Below are 11140 nucleotides of genomic sequence, written 5' to 3' on the forward strand. Positions count from 1 at the left end.
ACCTTCCCGAATAAATATAGGTTCTACAATCTCGGTTTCCCGAGGTAGAACATATCAAAAGGACCATAAAGAACCATTTTATTAAATCATTACAACTTACAGCGAAGATACAAGTATACAACTCGTCTACGAAAACATATGTACAACGGGTGGAAAACTACTAACATCTACACAATCAAACTCTATGTCACCGTGACCTCTCCAAAACAGCCCAGCAGCCAGGAAGCGAACATAAACCACCTGAATGTCTCACTGCTCAACATTTTCCGGCAATATCAAATGGATCACCGCCGACACAGAGAAAGAAAGAAGATAACCAAACAAAAACCACACAAGGTCAGTAACAGAATATAATGCGAGTAAAAAAAATAGTGCATAGTCATCAAAAATATACAACACAATCCAACTCGTTCACCAACTCCAATCTCCATAGTAACCAATGGCTCTGGGTTCCTATCGCAACAGGTAACCCACCCTTGTCGATGCCAAACCGCAGCGTGGACATCAAATCCCGGCTCATCGCAACGTGCGAACCCAAGCTCATCAATGTGCACATACCCCTAGTGTCAGGAGTCACAAGAGGCGAAACAAGTGGTTGAAACCATATCCCGACATGGCTCACAATATCCATCTCATCATCGCTAACATCCTCAATCGTAATCACCATAATAATATGACACAATGACAACCACCACAACAATGCAAACAATCGTAAATAATACTGAGTAGGGAAACCCTACCTTTCGCGAACTCTATAGAAATAGCAACAATCACGTCAATGCGTAGCAAGTATTAACACTGTCACCTAAAACATTTATTATGCCTTATTATCATACTATATGAATCGAATTAATAGATTAACGAGTATTCACAAACTTACCACAAGGATATCAAGATTATGGCGATGAGAGAGGTTCGACTAAATACATCCCGTGGCCAAGCTATTTCCTTCCCGGTCTAAGGTTAAAGGTGAGAGTCAAAGGAGTTGTGAAAGTTGAAGGAATAGAGAGAGAGAGAGAAAGAAAGAGAGAGAGAGAGAGAGAGAGAGAGAGAGAGAGAGAGAGAGACAGAGACAGAGACAGAGACAGAGACAAAGACAAAGAGAGAGAGAGAGAGAGAGAGAGAGAGAGAGAGAGAGAGAGAAAGAGACAAAGATTTTTGGTTTTAGAAAAAGATAGAAATGATTTACAAATGATTTAAGTTGCAACCTCCGTGTAACATTATATCACATTGTCACTAGACCACTCGATCAAGTATGGATCATACTCAGTCGAGTACTTTGCACTCGGTCGAGTGCCACAGACACTCAGCCGAGTAACCCTTATTAGGTCGAGTATTTAGTCTCCAAAGCAATATAACTTTTCCACCATCCCCCACTATGGATCCCCTAAGGTCAAAGGTCGGTCAACGGGCCCCTAATAAGGCGGGTTGTTACAGTTTGTAAGATATCCTATCTCATGTCTATAATTCTTGCATGCATTAAGTTTTTTTGTCTTAACTTCCCCTTGGATAATCAAGGATGAACCTTAATTATGAGGGTATGCCTTGGTCGGTTTGGGGAAGTTAAATATTTTTCATACCTTGAGTGATGGCATTCAAGAGTCTTGTTGGGGTTTTGCACCTTAGCCTTATCAAAGTGTTTACTTTCGCTTCCATAGAGAAAAATCCTATTAGACAATTGAATTAACATCATTCCCATTTAGTTTAATTGCATTGCATAAAGTGTTTTTGCATGAGAGAAAGTGAGGGAGTGTACTCACACATGCGCTTTCACGATGAATGAAGAATAAAGATCAAGTGTGGGGATGCATTTGCCTAGGCAAAACAAGTCTAAGGAATCCTAACCCCATGCTAGGGAGACCAAAAAGAAGGAAAAGGAAGTGCTAAGAAAGAATCCCCACAAATCAGTGATAGCTCGTGAGAACTAAAGCTAAGAGGACCCAAAAATATATCCCTGCCGCATCTCGCTCGAGACAGGAACCCAATTGAGTGATTTGGAACACAACTCGAGCGAGTCAAAAATCGACTAAAGCGATTTAAGCCTTTTCCACGCATTCAAAACACGGGATCCTTCCTCCGTCCTTTTTCATTTCTTATCTACTTCAAACACAAAACCCTACTCCCTCACTAATACCTCCTTCTCTCTCATTACAAATCCCTCAAAACTCAACTGAAATCGTTCCCATTGGTGGAAATGGAAGACTGCCTAACAAAAAGAGGTCCCTGGGGAATACCTTCATAAAACCTCTCTTATATCCTCATGAATACAATCCCTTTATTCACAAGAGCCCCATTGTGGGGGTGTGTAAGGCATAGAGGTGGATAATTAAGAGGCTAGAAAATCATTTAGGAGGACGATAATGATGATAGGTTAACAATGATGATAAGGATGTTGAGAAGAGGCAACCGAGAAAGGGTCAATTAATCCAATGGTGGACGGTGGCTCACATAGCATCTAGACCTTGGATGATTGTGAGTATATTTCAATTTCTCATCTAGCTCTCATGTTCATTAGTTTGCGTTTCATTTAGTATAGATGCATTTAGAATCATATTAGTATTTGCAACCAAACCTTCTCTGTTTTTGCATTGGAAACAATGTTTTGTTTGGTTTTTGGGGAGCTTGATTAGAAGTATTAGGAGTTAATTCAAATTAGCTCTCTTCTAAACCGAGTATCATGCATTATAATAGTTTAACTTGCTCATATAGATTAGCTCATCTAATTTAGTATAGTGTACATAGATCATGTAGTTAGTTGCATTTAGATAATACATTTTGCATTCATGCATGGTCACTCATGACCAAACCTCCTCCTTTTTGCACTACCTATAGTGTTTGGTTCGATTTGGGGAGATTTGATCATAAGTAACCTAAGCTAATTCAAATTATTTTTCCAATTAATAGAGAGCATGCATCACTTTAGATTAGTTTAGATTAGTTGCATCATTTGTAATATATACCGTATACATAATTGCATTTACATAAAGCATGTATTCATTAATGTCATACATTGCATATTGCATTCTAATTCCTATAATAAAAAAACCCAAACACACGTTTTTACTTTTCAAATATTGAAAATCCAAAAATAAGTTCTTTATTTTCAATAAAACCTTATTTCAAAAATACAAAAACAAGTTTTACTTTTCATTTTTTTTTTTTTTTTGCAAAAAATTCTCATTTCATTTCAAAAGGAATGAAACTACATTTGCAAAAACTATCCACTAGAATGCCTCAACAACTAAAGAAACTATAAAATGGGTGCATCAAGTTTATATAAAGAGCTCACACTGGGATGATTATCTTCCAAAAGCTCATATGGGGGGCAATTGGAAGGATATTTGTAAAACTAAGAATTTACTGAAGTATGGTTACAGTCATGGTGTTTGGCTTGCTGACTTGAAAGGATATACTGTTTCCTCGGGCTATGAGTGGCTGAGGAAAAAGGAGCACAAGGTTGGGTGGGCAACTTTGGTTTGGAACCCTTGGTGCTTGCCTAAGCATTGCTTTCTGAATTGGCTAATGTTTAGGAGTGCCCTCCCCCTCAAGGACAGGCTGCTTCGACATCGAGTTAGTTTAGATGATCAATGCTGTATCTGTTGCAATTCAACTGAAAGTATGCTTCATCTGTTTCAACACTGCAGGTATGTCTCTACTATTCTGGAACTGATTTCAGCCAAGCTGCATATCCCTATTCCCAAGGGCAATGCTATTATATGGATAGGTAGGAGACATTGGTCAAGAGGAGAGACTGTTGTTTGTCTGTTTGCTTTCATGGCCGTGTATTATAATGTTTGGCAGCAGCGTAATTTGGCTCGGTTGGAAGGACTCATTGCTCACCCTGAATATGTGGTAGCTCAAATATTTAAGGTGTTGCAAATTAGAGTAAGGCAATGTAATAATATATTTACTAGTGCTAATCGTGTATGGCTCAACTCAATTGGTCTATAAAATTGAGTTGATGTAACATTGTGGTGATAGCTTGTAATAGCTTTTGTGCTTAATGAAATTACTAACATTCCACCAAAAAAAAAAACTAAAGAAACTATACATACTAAAAGATAGCAACTAAGGGACAGAGTGATCAAGTAAAGAGCTAAATAAGGACTGAGGGAATTTGATAGACAGTCTAGCCAAAACTAAACGTTTGATCTTGCAGAGAAGCCCAGCTGCATCAGTAATCTTATGGCTAAAAATTCGTTGATTTCGTTCCCACCAAAGCTGATTAACAGCAGCAGCAAGAAAAGTATAATAACAATGAGTTTTCCAGTTGTTCCTGCTGCTACCAAACAGACAGGCAACCAGAAAATGGAGTAAAGAAGAAGAAAACTGAGAGAGGCTCATCCAACTCAGAATGGAGCTCCAGACCTGAGCAGTGAAAGGACAAGAGAAGAACAAATGGCCATGATCTTCCTCACTGGCTTTACAAAAGCGGCACCTGTTATAAAACTGGTAACCCCCTTTTTTTAATGTTATCCTGAGTAGCTAGCTGGCTTTGAACAACCATTAAACAAGTAATACGATGACTGGGAACAATGGACGAATAGGAAAGACCTTTAGTCCAGTCCCCTTTGGTAGGAGCAGCCCTAAAGAAATCATAAGCTAGTTGATGATGAAAGTGAGAGCCATGAACCCAGTATTGAAGTAAAGCTTGAGCACTTTGAATAAAACCAGCTGATTCTACAAGAAACTCACGAACTGCCAGGATCCCTTTCATACTAGCTAAGAAAGAATCCTTAGCTTTCAGGCACCAGATGTCAGTCCCTTTGAACACATAAACATGTTGCCACTTTGCCCAAAGACCAGAAGCAGGATCAATAAGAAGAGCAAGCCATTTGACAAGAAGGGCTCTATTCCAGGAAGGGAGATCCTTTATGTTAAACCCACCACCAGACCAAGGAGAACAAATACTTCTCCAACTTTTGAAAACCATCTTCCTGCCAGTGTCAGGTATACCCCAAAAGAAATGGTTGCAAAGATGCTCAATTTTTTTTGATAATGGCAATAGGTAGAAGGATACTAGCACCCCAGTAATTATCAAGCCCAAAAACCACAGAGTTTATCAGCTGAAGTTTACCAGCATAAGACGAAGAATGGGAAGACCAATGGAGAACTTTTTTCTGAATTTTAGTTATTAGAGGATCAAACATGGTAACAGAGATTCTGGAGGTGGATAAGGGAATACCCAAGTATTTAAAAGGAAACTGCCCCTTGGAGAAACTTGTTTCTTGGAGGATTTCAGAAACAAGTTCAGGTGAGATACCCCCCAAATAAATGTTGGTTTTATCCACATTAGCATGAAGCCCAGAGAGGAGAGCAAACTCAACAAGAGTGTCTTTAACTGCAACAACTGAAGGGACATCTCCTCTAACAAAGATCATCTAGTCATCAGCAAAAATAAGATGATTAAGATTAAGCTTGCTGCACTTGGGATGATAGAAGACATTCTTTTTAGCATAAAGAACTCTGAGATATCTAGAAAGTATCTCCATACTGAGGACAAAAAGATATGCAGATAAGGGGTCACCTTGTCTTATTCCACTCTTGCCAGGAAAAAAGCCAGCTATACCTCCATTGAGCTTGAAGGAGTACCAAGTGTTGGTGATACAGCTCATAATCCATTTAGATAAAATAGAAGGAAAACCCAGACTAGAAAGCATTTGAGATAAAAACTCCCTTTGGATAGAATCAAATGCCTTCTTAATATCCACTTTAATAAGACATCTTGGAGAAAGTACCTTCCTAGCATATCCTTTAATCAGAGACTGGGAAAGAATTATGTTCTCAAAAATATTTCTGCCTTTAACAAAAGCAGCTTGCTCCTCTCCAATAAGATAAGGCAAAATAGGTTGAATCCTATTAGAAAGAATTTTACTAACTGTTTTATAGAAAACAGTACAGCAAGAAATGGTCCTATAGTCAAGAACAGAAGTTACAGTAGCTTTTTTGGGTATCAGGGAAATTAAAGTTCAGTTAGCTTGCTTGGGCATATGGCCAGACCTAAAAAAACCGTGATCAACAGCACAGATATCTCCCTTGATGATATCCCAGGAAGACTTAAAAAACCCAAATGAAAATCCATCAACCCCAGGACTGCTGTTGGAATCAATGCTAAACAAAGCAGCTCTGATTTCAGAAGAAGAAATGTCTTAAACTAATCTGACTTTATCATCTTCAGAAACACAAGGTCCCTGACCAATAAAATTATCATCAAGATTATGGACATGAGCAGTCTGGCCCAACAACTGATTGTAGTAATTCTGGAAAGCAAGACTAACATTATCTACCCCCTGATGTAGCAGGCCATTATGATCAACAATATTAACAATATTTTGCTGGTGCTCTCTTTCAGCAATCTTGGCAAAAAAGTAGTTGGAACTCGTATCAGAGGATTGGATATGAGTCAATTTGGCTCTCTGAGTAAGCATGTCCAATTCAGCTTTCTTAAGAGTAGTATAGTTTGCCAGACAATATCTTTCAGCTTCAATAAAGAGGGGAGAAAAAGGATCCTGTAAGAGCTCCTTCTGGCAGTCCTTAAGCTGCAATTTAGAAGCGTTAACACGACAAGTAAGGTCACTAAAATTCTCTCTACGAAACCGGTTAAGAGCATGTTTAACCTTCTTAAGTTTAGTAAAGAGTCTGAACATAGGGTTACCAGCAACAGGGAAGGACCAAGCTTCTCTAACAATAGTATCATAGTTAGGATGCCGAATCCAGCTATTCAGAAAGCTAAACCGTTTTTGTGTTTTAATGTCCTCCTGAACCTGAACCACCACAAGAGAGTGGTCAGAAAGACCAGACTCCATGAAGAGAGCATTAGAAGTAGGGAAAGAGGAAATCCATTGCTGATTGACAAGAGCTCGATCCAATTTAGACCAAACTCTAGTCAAGGGGTCTTGCTTATTTGTCCAAGTCATATCAGCTCCAGTACCAGCAATATCATCCAGATTGCAGGAAATCAAGCAAGAATTAAAATCCATCATCTCATTCAAAATAGGAGGATGAGGGCCTAACTTTTCAGCTGGGCATCTAACAACATTGAAGTTCCCAATCACCAACCAAGGATTGGGAGTACTAGCAGCTTCCATTCCCGCCCAAAGAGCATTTCTTTCAGCTGCATCATTACTTCCATACACCACAGTAAGATTGAGAGAGGTAGAGGAAACTTTGTGAAACACACTACAACTGATCCATTGATCACCAATAGATTGCACACTAAGAGTAACATTAATGGGATTATAGAGAAGCCAGATCCTTCTATTGTAATGATGACCATAATTGCAAATAGAGTCCCAATGTCTAAAACTGTTATTAAGAATACGAGAAGCATTACCAATTTTCACTCTGGTTTCCAAGAGAGCCACTACATCAAGGTGATTTTGATTAAGAAAATCCCTGACATCATTTTGTTTAAGAGGACAATTCAAGCCACGCACATTCCAAGAGGCGATCTTCATTTGGAACTTGGTTGTGGAGGAACAAAAGCATGAATATCCACTAAACCAGTTTGAGAACTGTCATGCTGTAACACAGACTGACCAACTTCTGCAGTGGAAGAGACAGTCATTTGAGATTGCTTACTACCAAGGCTTGAAGTAGCTAACCCTAGTGAAGAAGCACTCAATCATACCAGGAGAAGGAATAGCTACACTAGGACATTCTTGATGCATTTCAGAGACCAAATTAGATGAGAGGGGTAAGTGAGAAGAGGATCTCTGGCCTAGCTGAGAGCTTGGTGAGCCTACATTCCTTCCCTCAACTAACCCATCATACTGAATGGAATCCGAGGTACCACCTAGTCCAGGTTTGCCCTTCTGTCCAGAGGCAGTTTTAGTTACATCCAAAGACTTATTTTTAGATGGCTTTTTACCCTTAGATTTAGCTGAGCTTCCTGAGTGCTTTTCAGAAACTTTCTGAGGAGGAATGGGATCAGCAAGAGAGGATCTCTGACCTAGCAGTGAGCATTCTGAGTCTACATTCCTCTCTACTGAACCCACTACAACCACAGAAGCTGCTGAGGTACCACCTAGCTCAACTTGACCAGCTTCAGAGCTCTCTCCTAAAATCTGGAAGGAATTAGGAGAGATTAAGATATCAGTAGCCAAAGGGTCAGAAGGAACAAGCTCAGTGGCCACATTTTCATGAGGAGACTGAACAGGCTTTGACTGAGAAACTGGTCCCTTAGAGGAGGGATCAGACCCAGAAGGAGTAACCTCAGTAACAGACTTATTCCTCTTACAGTTCACAGAGGTATGACCCAACTTGCCACAACATTTGCAATAGTAGGGCAACCATTCATAAACAACTTTTTGAGAATACTAACCCAGGTGAGGGTGTTAATAACCACATGAGAAGGAAGCTCCTGGGATACATCTGCTTCAACTAGCACCCTAGCAAAAGACAGTTTCTCCTTTGAAGTAGTGGCTGGATCGGCAAAAAGTGGCTTACCCACTTTGCTAGCCATCTTACTCAGCACTTTATCAGTCCATAAGAAAGGGTCAAGGCCTGGGAAAAGGATCCAAATGGGAACCTTTGCAACTCTGTCTATGTCCAAAGAAAAGGATGGACTCCATTGTTTCAAAATCAAAGTGTTATGACCCATCTTCCAAGGTCCTTGTTTCAGAAAATTGATTAATGCAGCATCAGAATCAAATCGAAAAGTGAACCACCCCTATTTAAAATACCGAACTGTGGGAGAGGCAATGTTGGCCCAACTCTTATTAACAAACTCTTGTACAGTTTTCAGGGTTGGTCGTCCTCCAAGAACATTACCCATTAGAGTATTAGACCACAATTTTAATTCCCCAGCATAATCAGAAGCATCAATATCAACCTCATAGGAATTAGCACTAGTTTCACAAAAAAAGAGATTCATGCCTAATTTGGCAGGAATATTGAGAGCTTTACACCAGTTACCACCCATTATAGTAGCTTTTGGGTCAGATTTTCCCACATTAGACACTATAGAAACTGTAGGGTTTTCTTCCTTTAACACTTTATTCGTATCTATACTAGTATGATTATCCACAGTAGCATTTACAAGAACAGTTGCAGAACCTAATTCGACATTAACAGAAGGAACTATGGGAATAGCAGTTTCAGGATTCACAATTGTATCAGAAACAACAGTTTGAGTACTATTAGTAAGGTTAATTGTGGGAGAAGAACGAGAATAAATCACATTGCCAGAAGTAAATCCAAGATTCGCAATACGAGAAGGAGCATGAGTAATCACAGATTTCTTAACGAGAGAGGGAGTAGAACCTTTAACAACAATGGCGGATTGAATAAGAGCATTCACAGTATTCTTACGCGGAGGCTGGGTATGTAAAATTTCGTCCAATTCAGCATCATTTTCCACAAAATTGGTACCAATAGATTTCTGAGTGTCCACGGAAGCCATGGATGGCTTTGATTGAAGCTGTCGAGCACGCGTGCGCGCCATGAAAGGAGTCAGTTGCAAGGAAAAAACAGGGTTTTGGAAAAAACGGTTTTCATGAAATAAGAAAAAAAAAGAGTTTGTTATAGAGAGAGAAAAATTTTAGAGAGAGAAAATTTTTTAGTTAAAATTTACTAGTCCTACCTTGTACATTGAGGACAATGTCCAAAATAAGTGTGGCGGTGGAAATTTACATTCAAAAACCTATAAAAATTAGAATTTTTTTGAAAAATCTCAAACATATAAATATGAAAAACCAAAAACATGTTCTGTACTTTTGTAGTGTAGAATTGTATATAGTTGTGTGATTTTGTTCTCGTCTCGCATAGGTACAACAATCCATTTGAGACATATCATAAGGGAATATGAAGACCGCTTGGTATGATCGTTCTAAACTCTTTTCCCTTCCCTTTCTTTTCATTTGTCACATGAGAAGGATGGGTAATATGTTGATGAAGATGTTGTGGAGTTTTGTTGCGGTTTTTATGCCTATAGGTTGTTAGGAGCTTGTATTTAGATTATATGTCATATAGTTGGTAGAAGCATATGCATTAGATTGTATATTGTAGATACCCAGTATCTGCACCCTCCAAAAAATACCCGATGATGATTGAACTACAACATGTTTCGATATGCGTGCGTGGATTGTCTATATATGAAACGGTTTGATGCGTTACTCTAGGCCCAAAACCGACTCTGAAATTCGCAACCCGAATCAACCTGAGTCAACCCAAGTCTCGAACATGATAAATAATGCCACAAATTATTTTGTCATGTTATTTGCATTAAAGCAATACTATTTAGAGTTAAAATCGACTCTGAAACCCGCAACCCGAGTCAACCTAAGTCATTCATGCAAAACCTCCCCCAAATAACACCTGAAAACCATTCCACAATCATCTTACACAACATGATAGTAAAAACCACAAATCACACCTACCAAACATTAAATAGAGCAAAGGCAACGTCCACACATCAAAAGGATAAGACCTTCTTCATGTCCAAGCATGCTCGCGCCCCTATTAGCCCCTCCTTGGGCTTCAAGCAATTTCCAACCGACCTACACCTTACACTTCTCTATAAATACCCACCCTTTACACCCCATTTCACTCACGCGAGAGTCCTCCCCCTCACATCTCCCTTAAAATTCTATACTCGACTTTCCTAAGTCAAAATCGACACGTGTTTTGGACCTACTGATCCAAAACTCATGCCTTACTCATTTTGATTGGTACCGTCGCCATTGAATTTGTCCGACCAATTTGACCAACTCAATTTTTCAACAACATATTTTTAAAGATCTTTTCAAAACAAAATCCTTTTATAAGGCACTATTTTAAAATTATTTTGATAACGAATAGTCGCATAACGAGAAAACCGTCTCAATAGTCGTCTACTTGGCAAACATCATAGCATGTAAGTTTGAGGGTGTAAAAAACTCACTAATTTCATGTATTTACAACATGAGGGATGCATAACACGGTCCAAAAATGGAGGAAATGAACTAAAACCGGAATTTGGCATGAGGCAGGGGCTTCTTGTCTAGCAAGCATGCTCGCGCCCCAGGGAGCTCTCCAGTATTAATCTAGCAGTGGTTGCGCTTGTTCTTCCTTCATCCTTTTTATTTCTTCCCTTTCTTTTCTTTTCTTTCTTTTATTTTATTACGACTTTTCTCATTTTATTTCATTTTCTTTCTTTTGA

General features: G+C 39.1%; 2 protein-coding genes across 2 annotated transcripts; one reads left to right on the top strand and one right to left on the bottom strand.

Moving 5' to 3' along the window:
* The first annotated feature begins 3318 nt into the window (after nucleotides 1–3318).
* LOC141632676 (uncharacterized) lies at nucleotides 3319–3951 on the top strand. The gene has a single exon (XM_074445199.1). The coding sequence runs from the start codon at nucleotides 3319–3321 to the stop codon at nucleotides 3949–3951; it is 633 nt and encodes a 210-aa protein (XP_074301300.1).
* A 1031-nt stretch (nucleotides 3952–4982) lies between these two features.
* On the bottom strand, nucleotides 4983–7457 carry LOC141632678 (uncharacterized). The gene is made up of 4 exons (XM_074445200.1): nucleotides 6165–7457; nucleotides 6001–6056; nucleotides 5466–5913; nucleotides 4983–5381 (listed from the first exon to the last, which is right to left on the bottom strand). Exons 1-4 carry the CDS (start codon nucleotides 7455–7457, stop codon nucleotides 4983–4985), a joined length of 2196 nt encoding a protein of 731 aa, XP_074301301.1.
* Between the last annotated feature and the right edge of the window lie 3683 nt (nucleotides 7458–11140).

Source organism: Silene latifolia, chromosome Y (assembly GCF_048544455.1).
Source record: "Silene latifolia isolate original U9 population chromosome Y, ASM4854445v1, whole genome shotgun sequence".
Classification (NCBI taxonomy): domain Eukaryota; kingdom Viridiplantae; phylum Streptophyta; class Magnoliopsida; order Caryophyllales; family Caryophyllaceae; genus Silene; species Silene latifolia.

What these genes read in the sequence shown, in the direction of transcription:
- LOC141632676 (XM_074445199.1), top strand. Translation starts at nt 3,319, where the DNA reads ATGGGGGGCAATTGGAAGGATATTTGTAAAACTAAGAATTTACTGAAG.
- LOC141632678 (XM_074445200.1), bottom strand. Translation starts at nt 7,457, where the DNA reads ATGAAGATCGCCTCTTGGAATGTGCGTGGCTTGAATTGTCCTCTTAAA. An exon ending in GTGTTTCTGAAGATGATAAA is followed by an intron (nt 6,057 to 6,164) that starts GTCAGATTAGTT and finishes GGGTTTTTTAAG; the next exon opens with TCTTCCTGGGATATCATCAA. An exon ending in GTTGATCACGGTTTTTTTAG is followed by an intron (nt 5,914 to 6,000) that starts GTCTGGCCATAT and finishes TCTTGACTATAG; the next exon opens with GACCATTTCTTGCTGTACTG.